The sequence below is a fragment of the Anguilla anguilla genome, chromosome 7, assembly GCF_013347855.1.
Source record: "Anguilla anguilla isolate fAngAng1 chromosome 7, fAngAng1.pri, whole genome shotgun sequence".
Taxonomy (NCBI): Eukaryota; Metazoa; Chordata; class Actinopteri; order Anguilliformes; family Anguillidae; genus Anguilla; species Anguilla anguilla.
In genome coordinates this window covers 35,384,259-35,404,628 of record NC_049207.1, presented here as the reverse complement: position 1 = coordinate 35,404,628, position 20,370 = coordinate 35,384,259, and the positions used below count along the sequence as shown (strand labels likewise).

The window sequence follows — 20,370 nt, the reverse complement described above, 5'->3', positions numbered from 1 at the left end:
AAAATTCATCATGAAGCCCATTTCTTTATGGTTTTATGATCATAAAAGCTTACTCATTAATAAGGAACATTTTGATATATTCCTGTTCTACAATTTATTAAATAATTTTCGGACTACAAGCTCCCGCTCACACACGCTAATGATTAAAAACTACGTGTCCCATGCTGACTCATCTGTTAGTCAGGAGATGCGTGCCAGGTTTAGATTATGTTAAAGTATGGATTGGTTGACATGGTTAAGCGAATGAACTATATACATGATATATGAATCTGCGAAACTGCGCTGACTTTTGGGCGCACGACACGTTCAAGAATCCTGTCTAGAGTCGTTGTGAAGTATTTAACGTTATGTTGCAGGGTAACATGGACCGTCCCGAAGTTACATTTACTTTGGCGTATATTGTTTTTGTTTTTTGCTTTGTCTTCACACCAACTGAATTTATATCAGCGGGAGTTACAGTGCAAAATCTGTTTTCAGGATGGCTAGGAAGTGAAGATCTAGGTTTTGTTCAGTATCACATAAAGAGAACAACCGTAACTCTTCTCGTTCATTCCATATTGCCACTGGGTAAGTAGCTAGCTAGTAGCTGTATTTACGAACGCCACATGATAAGTGGCCAACTCACCACCCTATATGGTTAACGTAGACTAAGTTACACGGTGATTTATTAAGAACTTACGATCACAATGGAATTTGACAGTTATTGCCATCAGTCATGCTAGTTGTTAGTTAGCTTATAGCTAGCTAGGCTGCAAAACAATGAACACTAGCGTTCGCGTGCTAGCTATCTAGTTTTAGCTTCGGGCTTGATACCTACTTAAAATGCGATAGTCTAGTCTAGGTAACTTTGGCCAGATAGATAGCGTTTCTTTAAGCGTAGCTATATCTAGCAAGACCGCTAATAAAAGTTCAGGTGAATGTTGTATGTCAGCTAGCTTGAGAATAGAATGGAATTGTGTGCAATTTGCAAGTGAAGCATTTTTATGAATACTGTAACGTTCAGACTGAAATGGTTAGCTAGCTAAAAAGATGTCTTAGTTTCTCTCTCGTGCAACTTGTGCTAAAATCTGATTTCTTCTCCACAGGTTATTATTTCGGGATGTGTATTGCAGCTCCAGATAAGAACCTATGGTACGTCCATTCGGCGAACGACATCTGGCAGCTGTACTTTACCATATCAGTCGCCCTTCCCCTATTCAGCTTGGTGCTCGTCCTTCACTGGTCACGGAACAAATGGGGAAATCATCCTATTTCCAAGAGCATAGGCGCACACGCACTTCCACAATCAAGCTGGAGGGCAGTGTCGTCTTCTATCAACACAGAGTTTCGTCGTATTGACAAGTTCGCCACGGGTGCCCCAGGTGCCCGGGTTATCGTCACAGACACTTGGGTCATGAAGGTTACAACCTACTACTTGCATGTGGCACAGCAGCAGGATATCCACCTGACCGTTATAGACTCAAAGCAGCATGAGCTGTCGCCGGACTCTAACGCTCCAGTGCAGATTCTGACCATCACTGTGGCCAGCATTAATCCCAGTGTAAAGCCTTTTGACATAAGGTACAGTGGCAACCTGGAGCCCAGCACAAGGTGCAAGGCTATTGAGTTATTGATTCACATGTTGTGTAGCAATGGGGTGGTTTGATTTGGGAACGTATTGTGTCTCCAGGGAATTATTTATTTCCAGTTTTGAAAGCTGAGTTGCCTTTGTAGGCATGCTTCTGTGCTGCATCCTCCACAGTCTAGTCAGAAAATTGCAGGCTAGCATGTATGTCATCTAGGAGATATGATTCCAGCCAACGTTATAGTTCATCCGTTTAGCTGTGTACAGTTGAGGCCAAAAGTTTACATACACCTAGGATAAAGACATTCAAACAATTCTTCACAACTCCACACATTTCATGTTACCATACATTTCCTGTGTGAAGTCAATTTAGGGTATCTTTATTTCCATAAGAGGTCATTTCAAAATAATAGCTAAGAGACAGATTTATTTCAGCTTTTACTATATGTACTATATCAGATTTTCAGTGGGTCAAAAGTTTACATACACTTTGTTAGTATTTGGTGGCATTGCCTTTTAATGGCTTAGCTTGAATTAAACGCTTGCGGTAGCTTTCCACTAGCTTCTAACAACACTTTTCTGGAATTTTTGCCTGTTCCTCCAGACGGAACTGGTGTAACTCAGTCAGGTTTTGTGGACCTTTTTGCTCAGACACGCTTTTTCAGTTCAGTCCACAAATTTTCTATGGGATTCAGGTCAGGGCTTTGGGATGGCCAATACTTTCACTTTCTTTTAAGCCTTTTTGTTACAACTTTGGAGGTATGCTTAGAATCATTGTCCTGCTGGAAGACCCAGTTAAGACCAAGTTTTAACTTTCTAGCTGACATCTTGAGGTGTTGCTTCAATATTTCTACATAATTCTCTTTCCTCATGATGGCATCTATTTTCTGAAGTGCACCAGTCTCTTTTCTAGCAAAATACCCCCGCAACATGATGCTGCCACCCCCATGCTTCACAGTTGGGATGTTGTTCTTCGGATTAAAAGAGTCACCTTTTTCCTCCATACATAGCGCTGATCGTTATGGTCAAACAGTATCTGTAGTCTACGTGTATGTAAGCTTTTGGCCTCAACTGTAAATGAGATGGGTCTTCTGTGGGTTTTGAACCATTGTGCTCACTAGGCACTTACACTGAGTAAAATACATGAGGCTGCACAGCCAAAGATTAGGGTACCCAGCCAAGGGAACTGATATCACTCATTGCTTTGCCAAGGGGGGATTTCAGTCCAGAGTGGACATTCATATCTTATCTAAAGTATATCATCTGCTTTAGAGGTGCCCAGGCAGACTACTGGGATCTGATCAACCAGAGGAGTCCCTTTTCTGCAGTGAGAGGAGGAATGTCCAGCAATCTGTGGACAGTTATGAATCACTTTGCAAGTCTTTCAGTGACAATGGTACTTGTGTGGGATTTGATATTTCATAGGGTGTGTTGCTTTAACTGGGTGCAACACCCTTATAGCCAGTGTGCAGGATTTTAATTCTAGGTGTAATGTATAGCTGTTCCCAAATACCTGAAACTTTACTAAAAGAACATTTAGAAAAGTAAGTAGGAGACGAGATTCCAGTGAAACCATTGCTGTACATCTGGTTTCACATACTGGATATTTTACCTCAATATTCAGTATGTGAAAGTCAAAGTGTACGGTGGATTGATGTAGCTAATGGTTAATATACAGGCAGAAAGTTTGCCCTTTCTTGGTGGCCATTTGAAAGCGATTCCTTTTGCCAGTTACATTATTAAGTGAACGTCTCGTAGTATTTGGTTTGAATTTGCTGCTGGAGCTTTGGTATCTCCCATAATGCCTGTCCCCCAGTTCTCCTGAATTAATCCAGCATGCAGCATAGCGAGGCATAAATATAATTGAGCAATTCAAATGGGGACAAAAAATTAGCTAAAAGATAAATGTGTTCCAGGTAGTCGTAATTGCATATTAGACAGTTAATCATTTTGTTGCATAATATGTTACTGTTCCCGTTTTAATGGCTTCTACTTTTGTTTCATGGAGGTGCATGTAGGTACAGTGCATGTCACAACTGACCCAAGCATGTGTGGATATGAATGATAGTAATGTGCCCTCCTCCATTGTTCAGATTGAATTCTACAGAGTATGGGGAGTTGCGTGAAAAACTGCATGCTCCGATCAGAAACGCAGCCAATGTCGTCATCCACCAGACCCTGAGTGACCTGTTCCTGGAGACGTTTAAATCCCATGTGGAAGTGAACCAGATCTACTCACTCCCCAGTGGACTGGTGAGGAAGCACCTTTCATGAGCACTCAGAACAGTTTAAATGTCCTGATTTTAATTTCGGTCTTACTACGCACTACTACTCTTACTTACTTTTAGGATACATGGTTTATGTACCCTGAGTTGGTGTGGTTGTAACGCCCCATTTGAAACAAAGTTGGGTTATGTATGACTGAATTTCCGCCTTTAGCACCCTGTCAGAAACAGAGGAGAGTCACAGAACATTACCTGTTAACTGACTCATCTTGAATTGTTTGTTTTTAAATTAGCATATTAATTAAGCAGATTGATGTTTTTTTCAGTACTTTGCACAATGTATCTGTTTCAGTGTTGCTGTATCTTTGTGATAGAATATAATATTTTGAATAATAACAGAAGTTGGGTTTTTCTAAATAGTTTTCATGGTGTCCTATTCACGAGCAGCTTTTGAGTCGGGATGTGAACAATTTGTTGATTTTTGGATAGTCAGTAATGAGCATGCTTGTGGAATGTTATATTAAATTGTCACAAACCGTTCAAAATTAAAGATCACCAATGTTGCTTGGGCTACTGCTCTAAATGGGTAATAGAGGGGGCGAGTGGGGCTTGTCATTTACTTTAACATGACTTACCATCAGTTGAAAAGATGGCCAGCCTGCGAAAGTGTGCTGTGCATGGAATGATGAACACACTGTTCAGTGCAAAATATGTGCTGCCAAATTTGAATTCCATACGTGACATCTATATCTATGTGAGTATACCTTGCCACTTCATTGAAGATTGGGTCATGTGTTACCCTGTGCAGTGAGCGAAGCAGCAAACAATCACTCTGGAAAAAATCTAGAAATGCTTATTTTTAAAAGTTTTAATCTTGTGATCTGCACTGATTTAAGTAGTGACGTTTTTATTAGCGGTATCGTAAATCAAATGGTAAAAATCAATTAGTTTCAGACAGAAACTACTCGATGGTCATAAATGTGTGTCATTTGCATCTCTAGTTTCGAGCAGGGTGTGCTTCCGGTGGTATTGCTAAATTGTGTCACAAAAGTCACAATTTAAACATTAGTTGCTTTAATTGTAGTAGGGAGGGGCTTGAAACTAGATAGTTGTATATTACATTTAAACTTCATACACATAATCACATAACTATGCAAAATACAGATTTATACTATTTAAAAGTTTACACAAATGCAATTCATAACGCTCCTTCACAAGACAAAATAAACAAAAGGCCATGCCAGGGTTTTCCCGAGGTTTTCAGGGGGTTTAGGTGCTCTCAACTATATTTTGGAACAGCATTTTTTTTTTTGTTGTTTTTTTTAATATATGAAAAAACGCTTTGACCAGCGGTTTCATCAGAAAAAGATGTTACGTGTGAACACAGCCTAACTTTGTTTAGCTACCAAGCCACATTAGATACTAACATTAGTTCAGTCGAGGTATCTTTATGTAACGTCAACTGCCTTCGCTGGCTAACGTTGTCATAAAAAAATTTTCAGACCGTGAAAACTGGATTACTTGTTTACGTTTTTGACAGATGTGGCTAGGGTAAATCTATCGGTGTTTCCGTCGCAGAACTTTCGACACAAGCAAAATCGGAAGCGCTATCCTAAAATTTATTCTTACCGCGAAGAGTGCCTGACCCGCAACCATAGTAATTTGTTAACACGGCGGCACAATTATATTGAGAAATGCCATCTTTGGGGAAAAATGCTATATTCTGTAAATGCATTTAACCTACCATGCATAAAAACATAAAAACGCTCGTCAATCACCCACTTCTATTTATAATGCCATCATAGTGCGGAGTGTTTAAAACCATAAATTTTTATTTATTTTTATTTGACCTTTATTTAACCAGGTAAAATCAGTTGAGAACCAATTCTCATTTACAATGATGACCTGGCCAAGAGGCGTCAGCAACAGTAAATGGGTAATAAAAAATTTTTTTTTTTTTAAATTAAAAAAACACAGTCAGCACAAAACGACGCATACAGTACAGATACAGTGCAGTACAACATAGAGTATGACACGACAGTACATAAGAAACGGCAAAAGACGGCATAGGTAAATAAAATAAATCAAAAGTCAATAAATAAAATCAATAAACCAATAAATAAACACTATGTGCAAGAGAAGGTGATTTACTGGATATTCTTTGTACAGTTGTAACGGGAGAGAGAGTGAAGAGAGGGCTGGTCAGCAGGTGCAGCAGTCAACTATGACCTGTTGCAGATTTTGTTTGAACATGTTGAGAGATGTGAGAGCTGTGAGTTTGAGTGTGTTTTGTAGTGTGTTCCAATCATTTGCAGCGGCAAAACGAAAGGAATTACGGCCAAAGACAGTACGGACTTTTGGAATGATGAGCATTATGAAATCACTGGATCTTAAGCGGCAATTGCTGTCGGAAATGTGCAGGAGGTTTGAGAGGTAGCAGGGTGTCTTTCCCAGGAGTGTTTTATAAACTAATTGCAGCCAATGTTGTAGCCGCCTGGTATGAAGGGAGGGCCAATCCACCAGTTTGTAGAGATCACAGTGGTGAGTGGTGAAGGGTGCGCATGTGGCAAAACGGATTGCTGAGTGGTGGAGTGTGTCGAGCTTGCTAAGGCTGCCCTTTGATGCCATTTTATAGATTATATCACCGTAGTCAAACAGAGGAAGGATGGTCATTTTCACAAGAGTGTATTTGGCGGAGTGCGTGAAAGAAGCCTTGTTTCGATACAGAAAACCAAGTCTAGCTTTGACTTTAGCCAGAAGGTTATTGATATGAGTGTTAAATGAGAGAGATGAGTCCAACCAGAGGCCAAGGTATTTATAGGAGCTGACAAACTCCAGTTCCAAGCCATCAGCACTGAAAATCTTAGGGGGGCTGGAGATGTTGAGATTGGAAGAAGAGTGGACACAGAAGCATGGAGTGAGGGGCCAGCTGAATATATGATAGTATCATCAGCATACAGATGTATCTGGGAGCTACCAACGGCCTTGGCTACCTCGTTAATGTAGATGGAGAACAAGGTTGGGCCTAAGATGGAGCCTTGAGGCACACCTTTAGTGATGGCAAGTGGTTCCGATGTGATGTTTTCGGTCTTCACCCTCTGGACACGATCAGCAAGGTAGCTGGCAAACCAGTTGCAGCATCTTCTGGACAGGCCAATGCTACTAAGTCTTTGCAGGAGGATATTATGGTCGACTGAGTCAAAAGCCTTGGCTAGGTCTATAAAAGCAGCTACACAGACTTGCTTGTTGTCCATGGCGGTAACGATGTCGTCAAGGACCTTCAGGGTAGCGGTGATACATCCATGGCCTGTCCTAAACCCAGACTGCAGGTCAGACAGAATGTGATTAGAGTCAATGAAGTGAATTAGTTGTTTATGAACCAGTTTCTCTATGACTTTGGCCAGGCAGGGCAAGATGGAGATTGGCCTGTAGCAGTTCGGGTCAGAGCTAGAGCCTCCTTTGAAGAGGGGGAGAATCATGGCAGATTTCCAGTCAAGGGGGAATACAGACAGTTGAAATGACAGGTTAAACAGTCTTGTAATGGGGGCAGCAATAATATGAGCGGCTGCTTTTAAAAACACAGGGTCAAGCCCATCAGATCCAGCTGACTTGTTTGGATCTAACTTAATGAGTTCATCCAGGACTTCTGAAACCATTACAGGTTGAAGGGAGAAGCTGTTAATGCTGGATGATGAAGTAGGAGTATGAGTTGAGGCAGTGTTAGGAGCAGCTGCATCAAAGACATGAGATGACTTCACGAAGTGGTGGTTGAAGAGCGTGGCCATGCGTGGTTTATCATTAAAAACAATTTCACCGAATTTCATAGAGGTGGGTAGATGAGGAGAAGCAAGTTTGTTTTCCATGGACTTGACTGTTTTCCAGAACTTCTTGGCGTCAGATCCGCAAGCTGAGAATTTCTCTTTGAAATGATTGATTTTAGCTTTCCTGATCGCCTGTGTGGTTTTGTTTCTGCATTGTCTGAAGGCCAGCCAGTCGGCAGGAGACTGAGTAGACCTAGCTCTCCGCCATAAGGCATTTTTTAGTTGGATCAGAGCAGCCAAATCGTGAGTAAACCAGGGGCTGTAACGATTCTTGGTCCGGAATCTTTTAAATGGGGCGTGTTTATCAATGATAACGCTAAAGGTATTCTTGAAATAAGACCAGGCATCATCCACAGAGGGGATAAGGTTGATTCTATCCCAGTTCACAGCTGCAACATCATGTAGGAAGGCTTGATTGTCAAAGTTTTTCAGTGAGCGCTTGGTCGTAATCACTGGTGGGCGTTTGACAGAGAGGCCAGAGCGAACGCATGCAATGGCACAGTGGTCACTCAAGTCTTGACTGAAGACTCCAGTTTGATAGTTTGATGGAGTGTTAGTGAGAATAATATCGATCAGTGTGGCAGATGAGGGTGATTTCAAATTGTGTCTGGTTGGCTCTGTTATAAGTTGAAAGAGGTTTAAAGCATCAAATTGCTGTATGACTAAATCTGGGGGGTTGATCATATCCCAGTTTAGATCACCCAGAAGGACAAACTCATAGGAAATGTGAGGGGCCAGAAGTTCACCAAGAGCTGTTAGTGTACATGCTGGAGCAGAGGGTGGTCTATAGCAAACAGCAACAGAGAGAGTGAAATTGTTTGACAGTTTAAGTTTCAAACAGTAACAGTTCAAATTGCTTGGGGACTGACTTAGACAGTGTTACAGAACATTGCAAATGGTCTTTTACAAAGATAGCCACACCACCTCCCTTAGTGGATCTATCCTGACGAAAGACATTGTAGCCCGGTATTTGAATTTTAAGATTAGAGACACTTTTCTTAAGCCACGATTCAGAGACAGCCAGAACATCAGGGTTAGCAGTATGCACCCAAGATTTTAAATAATCAAGTTTTGGCAACAAACTACGGATATTGACATGTAAAAAGCCCAAAGATTTGCGTTCACAAAAATCATTAAACGACAGACTAGAGGCAGTAGGGCCTTGAATAGCAGGCCCTGGGTTTGGGTGAACATTGCCAGAGACAAACAACATGAGAATGATTAACCCACGTTTGAAAACAGTGCCAAAACATCACATTTGTTTATCTTTCACTGAGGGTTTGGTCAAAATTAATGAGTCATGGAACTGGTGCAATAACATGTAAGAGTACAAATGAATAAGATTCAATACACACCGAGTAGGAAGTCCAAAAGTCTTTGTAGTCCAGAAGGAAGAAACGTCCCTGGATGATAAAGTCCAAAGTACCACCACCATTGGAAATGATGGCAGACTCTTGCGTGTACCTGCTGAAAAAGCAGGTTGTTTGAGCTGATGTGTGCCAAAAAATAAAAAAGATTGTAAGCCGAAAAGGCAAAGAAGGTTTTAGTGGATAAAACATGTCCAATCCAATAACAGAGGCCCAGGTTGTGGCTAGCAGAGGAGGCCAAGGCTGAAGCTAGCAGAGGAGGCCAGGCTGTAGCTGGTAGAGGAGGCCCAGGCTGTAGCTGGTAGGGGAGGCCAGGCTGTAGCTGGTAGAGGAGGCGCAGGCTGTAGCTGGTAGAAGAGGCCCAGGCTGTAGCTGGTAGAAGAGGCCCAGGCTGTAGCTGGTAGAGAAGGCGCAGGCTGTAGCTGGTAGAAGAGGTCCAGGCTGTAGCTGGTAGAGGAGACCCAGGCTGTAGCTGGTAGGGGAGACCCAGGCTGTAGCTAGCAGAGGAGGCCCAGGCTGTAGCTGGTAGAAGAGGCCCAGGCTGCAGCTAGCAGAGAAGACCCAGGCTGTAGCTAGCAGAGGAGGCCAAACTGTAGCTGGTGGAAGGCCAGGTTGTAGCTGGTAGAGGAGGCCCAGTCTGTAGCTAGCAGAGGAGACCTAACAGCAGTAAAATTATCTCCCTTTTGGGTAGTTCTAAGAAGCCAAAATAGCCAAAAGAGAAGCCAAAAAAGAGTCAGGGGTGTACCTCTTGATTAGATGTAAAAAGTCACTGTCCTTGGCTGGATTATCAGTATAAAACACAGATAAAACAAAAATAAAGTTAAGAGCTCACATGCAGGCACACAAACAAAGGACTGGGCTGGCGGCCATCTTGGACTGGGCAAAATTCAAGATGGTTTGGTGATAAAGCCACCTCTCCGTTTTTTTGTTAGCGCATCACCGTTGTTTTTACATTCATTCTGATATGTCGCCTAAATGCCTTTTTACGTTCATTCGGCTTAAGGCGCTCCGCAAAATCACGTAGGCGCTGCGCCTAAGCCTTTCTATGGTAGGGAAAACCCTGCATGCACATGCTCCTTGCATACAGAATAAAAACAGGCTGCGTCCAGAGAGTGATAGCTTTTCATTCATGCTCACAGTTGGCCGTATCTTACTAGCGCTTACAATGCTAGTAAGATATGGCCAGCAATATGCGGCTATTATTGTAGCAGAATTATTTGCAAATGCGTACATAAATCTGTAAATGCGTACACAGATTTGTAAATGCATACACAGATCTGTAAATGTGTACAGAATTATTTGCAAATGCGTACATAAATCTGTAAATGCGTACACAGATCTGTACACAGATCCTTGAGCCTGGTTCCTTCCAAGGTTTCTTCCCATCTGCCACAGGGAGTTTTTCCTTGCCACTGTTGCCTTAGGCTTGCTCCTGTGGGGGTTTAGGCCAGGGTTGTCTGTAAAGCGTATTGTGACAACTGCTGTAAAATACGCTATACAAATAAAATTTGATTGATTGATAAATGCTTACACAGATCTGTAAATGCGTACACAGATTTGTAAATGCATACACAGATCTGTAAATGCGTACAGAATTATTTGCAAATGCGTACATAGATCTGTAAATGCGTCCACAGATCTGTAAATGCGTGCATAGATCTGTAAATGTCTATAGCATCAGTTCCAACTCAGGCGGGCCTCTCAATTGGCTGTCTTTTTACACGTGATTTTTGCTACATTTCTGCTGTGGCAGAGATCTGCAAATGCGTGCGGCGATTTGCAAATGTGTGTGGAGATTTCTAGGTTAACTATGACTCCCATGGTGCACTTCGACATGAAATGTCCAATCGCCGAGTTTAAAATTCTGTAACATGAGCCGGTAACTGCGGGCAAGAGAGTTTACGGTGTTGCGAAAACTGAAAACAGAGTGGTCAACTGCACTCGAGGTTGAATAATTAATTTCTTCTACTTAAGGGTAACGGATACTCATAATTTGGAAATCAAGTCTAAAAATAAGGGTATGTAACAAAAAGCTGAACCTATAGTTTCACCTGGGTTATGATGCTGCTGTCAATGAGACAGGCCATCCGTTTGGATCTTCGAACAACCCATGGGTAAGTAACGTTTGTTGTTTTAAAAAATTTTTTTATAAACACAAGGTAACAAATTGATAATAGTATGTACGCATTTACAGATCTGTGTACGCATTTACAGTTTTATGTACGCATTTACAGATCTGTCCACGCATTTACAGATATGTATGCATTTACAGATTTGTATGCGCATTTACAGATTTATGTACACATTTGCAAATAATTCTGCTATAATAATAACCCCATACAGCAAAGTCTAAAGTCAATTGTAAGATTCAAAAGTTCAAGCTCTGAATTACGCAACTACAATTTTGTTTGTATTGACACCACTATGCATTAATTTGACGGCCAGTTATACAATAATACACCAATCACATCTGTTGCCTCAAGTGATCATTACACGCATAAATATTCACACACAGTTTGGGTTACTTGTCATTGTTGACATCTGCCACTTTACATAGCAGCCAAGTCAATCTCTGTATCGCAAAACATTGTCAGTTAAACTGATTCTGCACAGCGGCAGTGTAGTGAATAACCAAGTGTGTTACCTACACTTAGAAAGACCCAAATGTGGCCTCTCACTCTGGTGTGTTGCGTATAATTCTAATTAGTAGTTTAATGTTCAATCTGTCCAGAATGTCACTGTCTGTACACATGTAAGAGAGCCAGGTGTGTTTTCTTTCGGTTGTCAAGTCCCACAGCTAGGTTTTTTAAGTTCAACTAACTTCTTTGAGCAGTCTGATAGACAGCAAGACTATTTCAGCTAACTTGTCCATTTCTTTGAACAGTCTGATAATAGAACACTGATTGGTGATTTATTGAACGTAGATAAGGCCGTATTGAATCGGTGCAGATTTGACATCTCATGTGGATTAATCCTTGTAGTCGCTTTATGGCAGCAACAATTTTTTTAAATATAAATGATTAAAAATCATTTCAAGTCAAATTGTTTGGCTCACAAATGTAACTTATACTCAAAAAATGCATCCTCCTTTTCTCCACTACCACCTTGTCTCCTCTATGCCCCGGTGACCAATCTTTGTGTCCCAATATTGGAAGGGACAAGTGAAGTGGCTTTCAAACTCAACTACTCATCACCTCCCAGTGAAGTATATATCGATGTGTCCTACCGTGGAAGTCTTATCACATTTCTGGCAGAGATTGAAAGACCATCCCACAGAATCTGACACTAGAAACTTTAGAAAGTGGAGATGGCAGAAAATTAGAATTTCCACAATTCAAATTCTCTCATTTTTGAGTGTAACTGAAATGCTACAAATCAGTCACCGACAAGCCAACCCCTCATTACTGTAGGCTACCAACCAGCAGGGGGTGCTGCAACACTCTTAGCACCCATTACCTTCCCACACCTGTGAATAGGCATATCTGGACACTATTGTTAAAAAGTACAATGTGTGAAAGTAAACTGTTTGAATAATTGACAGGACAGAACAAAATCAGTTTGCAAAAAAAGGCCAAAGATTGTGATATGAGTTTGAGGTTTGTGTAGGCTGTCATTCAGAAAGCCAGTGTAGATGAAAAATGAGTGTTTTAATGAGATCCTATTTACCACTCACTTTATTATTTGTTTTCAAGATTTATAACTACAAAATATCTACAGATTTATAGTACAAATATGATTCTAGCAAAAAAAAATGCCCGTCTAGAGTCATGTAAGCAACCATTCCTATAAATTACATTACATTACATTACAGGCATTTAGCAGACGCTCTTATCCAGAGCGACTTACACAACTTTTTTACTTAGCACTTTACATTGTATCCATTTATACAGCTGGATATATACCGAAGCAATGCAGGTTAAGTACCTTGCTCAAGGGTACAACGGCAGTGTCCTTACCCGGGATTCGAACCTGCGACCTTTCGGTTACAAGCGCAGTTCCTTACCCACTGTGCCACACACTAAATGATTCAAATGTTTTAGTATTGTAGGAACAGCGAGGATTAAGTAAAATGTTTGTTCAGAATCCAACGGTTTTGACCAGGTAACACCCTCATTTCAGCATCTGGCACTGAATGCTGAACACAGGTGTGTCAACAGTTAAAGCTTTTCACATATCCAACAAATAAATTGTATTTATTTGATTTAATTTGGTAATTATTTTTAGACTTATTAATTTTCAATTAAATCTCTGAATTTGTTGATAGGCAGAGCAACCTGTTAGATCACCTTGTATCAATATGTACAACTCACAACCAGATTAAAATGAAGAAATATATTAAATTACAAACCAAAAAATAAAGTGTAATCTAAAGACGAAGATCAGCTTAACAAATAACAGTTGTACCGGACATGAACAGGTTACCATCTCAAAAGAAAGGGATGAAGAAAAATGCTGAACCACAGCTTGTTTCTTCCAGAAAATACAAAATCAAAGTTAGAAAACAGCCAGATATTCCTAAAAGGTGGCGGGCGGTGATGGTTCAGAGAGAGGGAGGGAGGGCAGCCTGGCTGATTGGCTGAGGTGTGGAAGGGTGGATTAAAGTTGGCTTATGTGGTTTTAAGTCAGGCTAAACACTCTGAAACTATTATTTTACAATTCCTGGTTTTACACCCATCATAAGGGCACCAAATATGATTATATTAGGAGGTAATGTAGCTCAGCTAAAATAAAAACCTCTGCCTCCAGCAACATGTTTGTAGATAATAATTGTTAAATCCCGCCAGTTGCAATCTCCACTTTCAGGTGTAATATCTTCCATGTCACGAAACCAAATCATACTATGTTGGTTTTTTATGGAAAGTGGAAATGGCAGAGAAATTTAATTTCCCCAGTAATGCAAGATATTTAGTCAAAATTGTTTGTTCGTCAGTAAGGTATTATCATGCATAGCATCTCACTGGAAGGCCTACAAGAGATAACAAAATGGCAGTTTGTTTTTGTGGCTCATATCTTACAAATTTGGCCATTTAAGATGGGGGAAGCAGGTTCATTTATTTGTTTGTGAATGGATGTTGCTTAAATGAACATGTCCCTAAACTTAAATAAGAATGGCAGCTACCATTATTTCAGTGTGTGAATATGCATGAATTTGTTTAACCAACCGTTCTCAACGGGCGCATTTATTACCAACAAATTTGTTACAGCGGGAAATTGTTTTTCAGTGTGAATACTGCCATAATATGAACATTGGGAAACAATAACTCCCATAATATGAAGCGACAAATACGTTTCACTAATCTACAGAAATGTTTCTGAATTGGCTTATGTAAGATGCAATGAACTGGCAATCCGCTTGTTAAGCCATGACGTATCGACCTTCCGATAATACTGTTTCCGGGTCCAAGCCTCTACTGTGTTGGCGGAGGCTCTCGTCTTTTCAACATGCCGCAGTGCTGTGTCCTTTGTTGTTTTAATAGATCTGAGTCCAAAAAAACTCTTCAGTTGTCATTCTGCCACTTTCCTTGCGATGAGAAAGAGAAGAGGAAATGGCTGCAGTTGATAATTAAGTTACAATTCTTAAATTTCTCAAATGAAGAAAAACAAAGTTTAGTGCCAGTGGGTACTAACGTTAGCTAGCTGTTTACATCCTGTTCTTACCTGTCCTTATCAGTTCTCATTATGCATCTACATTAGTGCACAACCTGTCTACATTACAGTTTATCATTACTGTACACCTGCTACCATTACCACGGTATTATATGTAAGGAATAAACCACGATGGGCTGTCCTGTTATTGGAAAATAATGGTAGTTCTACTATTTGCACCGTTGTTAAGCAAAAACCTCAGGTCGTTAATTCTATGAAACTAACGAATCTATCAAGAAAAAATAATTCCTTCTTACTACAAACTGCATTGTTCACAAAGATACAGATGAAAATGCGTCCCATAGCCATGAGTTAAATACGGAACGCCTATTCTACTGTCCAAATAAGGGACGATTCCGTATTTTGCGGGATGGTTGGCATCCCTAAATGAAGTAACTAGAACCGTGATTCAACGTTGCCATCTACTGCGAAATTGGACATTGAAAAGGGGAGGGGACGTAACAACAATTCAAAATTGAAAGAATAATGTTGCTGTTTTAACTGCTTTAGAATGGTGGATTTTGTAGCGCATTGATTTTATTGGAGTTGAAAGACCCTTTTTAACCCTCAATGGTGCATCACTAAAGAAGGAAGTGATCGTGAAAAGGTTCACAGGTTCGGGATCTGAAGGCGTTTGGACCCGGAAATGGCAATACATCACGCGTGACGTCAGACTTAACAAGCAGATAGAATGTAGGCTGTCACAGTGTAGTATATGAGGTGAATTAGTGTTCGTGTATATTCAGACATCAAACACATTGGGATTCTGAACAGTTAATTAAAGATGTTTACTTTGATTTAATGTTGCTGATTATGTAGGCTATTAGTGTCTCAACACAAACCACAATGTCAGACTCATGTTTGTATACACTATCTGCAAGTACTTGTACTTGAAACTTCAAGCTGTTTTGCAGCTTAAATGGGCTGACCACATGTAAGATCTGTGCTATTAGCTATGAAGCTATTTATGGGCTTTACAGTATTCAACTTCTACTGACAGAGAAGCAGACAAGCCTGCAGTAGCCAGTTGACCCTGTAGGTACAGTAGTAGCAGTTGACAAGCTGTTATATGCTGACCCTGTAGGTGGCACTGGTTCCCTTGCAACGACAATTGAACCTAGCTTTCTCCTCTGTCCCTAGGAGCTGGAGCCCTGCATTGGCTGCATGCAGGTTTGCGCCAACACCAAGCTGCTGCGGCTGTGCCAGGATGACGGCCAGTACGAGGGTGAATGCCAGCAGTGTTACTGCCGTCCCATGTGGTGCCTCACCTGCCTAGGCAAGTGGTTTGCCAGCCGACAGGACCAGCAGCACCCTGAGACCTGGCTGGCCAGCAGGGTGCCCTGCCCTACGTGCCGGGCCAAATTCTGCATTCTAGATGTGTGTCTGGTGCAGTGACCCTTTAGTGTGCCTTTTCCCATTGACTGAGATGTGTACTTTGAAAAGGTTGAGTATGTGAAAATATTCCTCAGGAAAGATTTTCATTGGACGTAGCAAACATACCAATAATAAGACTTTGCACAAAAATGTATAGTTTATTCTTGGTAAACCATATACACTATGGGTTTTATTCATGTAATAGCCACTAGGTGCTCTTAAAGGTTTTTTTCACCAGCCAGTAATGGTGACAAGGGACATTTTGACACTCTTACCATGATAGTGTTGCTTATGGCATTACTGTAAGGATGGTTATACATACGGGATTTTGATGATCTCTGGCTGTCACTCTTTATCAGGTGGTTTCACTGTAGAGATTCCATCTAGCCATGACATGATCTTTTTATTACTCCTTCATATTTGTGTTATGCTCCATTATGATTTCATTGCTAAGGGAACTGCGCTAATTAAAATTTAACTGGCTTACTTGGTGATTAAAAAGTAGATTTAAAATATTTTTATTTGGGGTAGTTTGATTTCTTCGGGGGGGGGGGGGGATCTCTCAAATGAACCAAAAATTACAGTATTTTATGGCTTCAGAGGTGATTTCTGAAAGACACAAATTTCAGTGAAAAGGCAGAAAATGAAAAATGAGAAAGCGGAAATGTTTCTTCAGTTCTATTAATCTCTAATTATCAGTTGTAAATGCAATCATAAATAAACAACCTGTGTGGCAAGGCTGTGTTTTATTCCTTTAAAATTCAGCAGTGAAAGAAGGTATCTGGGAGATTTATGACGACAATTTAATTTTAAAACCTAATAAAAGATTTTGCCCAAAATGTTTCAGAATTATGAAATAATTACTTGTGTGAAAAGCCAGCGTGCTCCCATATGTTTTTAGATCATAGTGCCAAGTAGTTATTTTTGGTAAAAAATTAACTGTACAAAAATTAAATGCAAAAAAACGTTTTTTAATGTTACTGGCACTGATTTGAGCAAGCATCAGAGTATTGCCTTATACATTCCACCAACTATAATTTTACTTATACAACTTAAGCATAGGATGCTTTGTAGTAGGGGGCTTTGCAGTAATGTGTTTATGAAGGCAGATATGATCTGGAAGTCATTATTTACTACACACTATTGCTGCAGTTCAGTTTATTGAAAGCTCATTATAATTTAGTACTTCGAGGATATTGTGATCTCATTGTGCTATATTGCAAACAGTTACATAAAAAGCAGTGACAGAATTATTTAACTGATCAAATTAAAGACTGAGGTGAATCAGTAGATGCCCAATTGGTGAAATTGTGGTCATTAAAACTAACCATCAGGTAGATAATGAAGATTTCAAAGACAAAGTGAATGATAGGCCTAACCTGTATTGTGTTAAGTTTAAGAAAAATTTGTGAAAAAATGTAAAGGTGTTAAACAATTTAATTTGAATCCTGTTGGTTGCAGTGATCTTTATATGCTTGGAATCATTACTTCAGGCCTTCTTGGCTCTCTGGATTCTGTGGCCTCCCTGTCTCTACCATAAGATCTCTGCAGCTCATCCAGAATTCTGCTGCTTGACTGATGTACAACCTCCCCAGACTCAGCCGTGTCACTCCCCTTGTCATCTCTGTCCTCTGGCTACCTCTATTGGCTTGTAACAAATTCAAAACCTTGGTGCTAGCCTATCAGGAAGCTAACTGGACAACCCCATTATATCTTTAAAAAGCCCTACACACCTACCTACCAGACCTTTCCATTCTGCTACCTCTGTGAATCTGGCATCCCTGCCCCCCGTGTGCCAAAAATATTTTGTGACTCAACCATTTCAGAAAATAACACATTAGTGAATCTGCCATATTGAAGATCCTAGGTTGCAAATATGTAACATTTATTCTTCCTGACTAGGGCTCCCAGAGGTCACAATAGCCTCTTTGTCAAGCCCCTTCTCAGACAATTATCCCATTTGCACCACCTCTATAATCATAAATTCCTGATACCAGCTGTTCTGTATTTTGCTGCTAATAATGTTTTTTAATCGGACTAATGAAAGATTAATTCCTCATGTTTACCCTGTACTTGCTGGAACAGTGGTAAATACACCTGGAAGAAGATATATATTTCTCCTATGCACAATGATGTAGATTGTTTGGAAGAAAAAGGAAAATTCAAGTGCTGCAGTTGGAGATCAACAAAACTTGGTTTTATCTTGGGGACCCAAGTCTCCAAATCTACCATCAGATGATACTTCCATGTCAACAAGATTTATGTAATGGGTTGTCAGAAAAAAGCCTCTATTGAGGACAAGCAACAAAAATAAGCATCTAGAGCTTACTTCCTTAAAAAATGAAGGGGGTCTGACAGAAAATTTGTGGGAACCTCTGGGCAAATGTACATTTGCATTTGGGCAACAACAAAAAAAAGCTTCTTGTTAGTTGTTGTGACATTTTGTATTTGTTTGGTGTCATGCGGTCTTGTTTTGGTATCAGCACTTGTCATCGCCGCATCTGCGTGGGAAGTTGACAGCCTCCAAGCACAAAGGCCTGGCTTAAATGGAGTGAAAACTCCACCCAGCCGCTATATCACCTACTGACCAGGAGCCCTCTAGTTGAGAGCGCCCACTGACGAGAGCATTCCAGGGGAATGTTGGAGATTGTTCAACTAACACTGACTAATCACATTTCCCTTCTAGTTAGGCTATCTGACAGCTAAACCTAGCTGGTTAACAAGCCCAATAACTGGGAAATATCCTGTTCAAGTAGTTACAAATTTGTCAACGTACCTTGTGAAAGAGAATGTTGTACCCATTGGCAGAGATTACAAGGGGGCTTAAGGCATATTTTTAATTCCTATTTGAGTCACAGTTGTGCTGTCCAGTGGATTGAATGCTTTGCATTGCACTCAACACTCTTGGAAAAAAAACAATTAAAAGTGCTTATAATGGTACAAATGCTTGTCACTGGGATGGTTCCCTATAGGTACATATAATTGTTTACCCCTAGCCAGTAATACATAATTAATTTATACCTTTCTTGCTTGTAAAAGGTACTTATTAGTACCAAGATAGAACATTAGTAATACATAATTCATTTATACCTTTCTTGCTTGTAAAAGGTACTTCTTAGTACCCAAATAGAACATTATTGAACTTTTAGTTCCCTAAAGAACCAAAAATGTGCCTCTACTGTTCCTTTATTTCTAACAGTCAGTGCACCAAATGGTGCATAATGGCTGTTTTAGCATGAGCTGCCTCACATACATACAGAAGGCTTAATCAGTGATGGTTATGTGGGTCAACGATTTAAGTCTGACCACAGGCGTGCAGCAGGCCTCTCGTTGCTCGCTTCTGATTCTCGGAAGCAACCACACATCTGAATAGTGGTTGCATGTCAGGCAGCTCACTCTTGTTCAATTGTTTTTTATTGTCCTATAGAAAAGTACAATTAGAAATCTTCTCTGTTCACTTGAAGAATAACTAAACTATTGGTACTGCATGTCTTTAATCAGAGGGAAAGTTATCTTTGATATATTTTTTCAGATAAAGCATTTGCATAATATTTCCCAAAACATTAATTTCAGAAGCACTATATACAGCAAAAAGTTAATATATAAACAGTACAATTGTCAGGATGCATATGGTACAGGCAAAACTGTTATGGCCAGCATGAGGCCAAAAAAAAGGTTTCCAATTATTTTAATGAACATTTCATCCTACAAAAAAAAAAAAAAAACTCTTGCAGAGCACATGTTGCTATTGGGCACAGCACTTCCTATATAGGTTTTGAGGGTCGTTCAGTTCCATTTCGGTCCTTCCTTGCACAGCACCTGTTAAGTTCACTTGTTGCATGTTACAAATTTCATCATCACAAGAGAGCTCAATCAAAAGAAGAGCCAGGGAAGGGAATCGGCTAAATTGGATGAGAATACAGGCCAGGATCTGCCTGTAATGTGACAGTATAGCATCAGAGGTACAAACATGGGAGATGGGCCAAACGTGTAGCAACATAGTTGACATGTATCACATGTATCATTCATGTTACCAAACAGAATTCAAGATTATAACATAATTCTCACAAATGTATTACTAAACAATATATGAAGAATGAAAATGCATAATATCCCCCATTTTCTACAATTTCTGGAACCAGCAATTACTGTGTTCTGTTGTCACTGCAGCCACAAGCTATGGCTGTTTTCCACTTTGCATAAGTGCCAACTGGAAGAGGGGTGGATCTTTCACTGATTATAATGAGTAACCTGGTGCCTGGCGAATCATGATGTATTTCAAGGAGCCCTGGCTCTTTAAGTCCGTTTGCTTCTGACAAGGCAAAGCTAAATGTGTCCTACTGCTGCGGATAGAGGGCTAATTATAAAACCTT

The 20,370-nt window shown here is 40.3% G+C and overlaps 1 protein-coding gene across 1 annotated transcript; it reads left to right on the top strand.

The window, feature by feature from the left end:
- The first annotated feature begins 186 nt into the window (after positions 1-186).
- tmem129 (transmembrane protein 129, E3 ubiquitin protein ligase) lies at positions 187-18,425 on the top strand. The gene is made up of 4 exons (XM_035427266.1): positions 187-567; positions 1,086-1,560; positions 3,658-3,817; positions 15,764-18,425. The coding sequence occupies exons 1-4, from the start codon at positions 348-350 to the stop codon at positions 16,016-16,018; spliced, it is 1,110 nt and encodes a 369-aa protein (XP_035283157.1). The 5' UTR covers positions 187-347; the 3' UTR covers positions 16,019-18,425.
- Positions 18,426-20,370: the final 1,945 nt, after the last annotated feature.

Coding starts and splice junctions, on each gene's coding strand:
- tmem129 (XM_035427266.1), top strand. CDS start 348: ATGTTGCAGGGTAACATGGACCGTCCCGAAGTTACATTTACTTTGGCG. Junction 568..1,085: donor TCATTCCATATTGCCACTGG/GTAAGTAGCTAG, acceptor TCTTCTCCACAG/GTTATTATTTCGGGATGTGT. Junction 1,561..3,657: donor GTAAAGCCTTTTGACATAAG/GTACAGTGGCAA, acceptor TCCATTGTTCAG/ATTGAATTCTACAGAGTATG.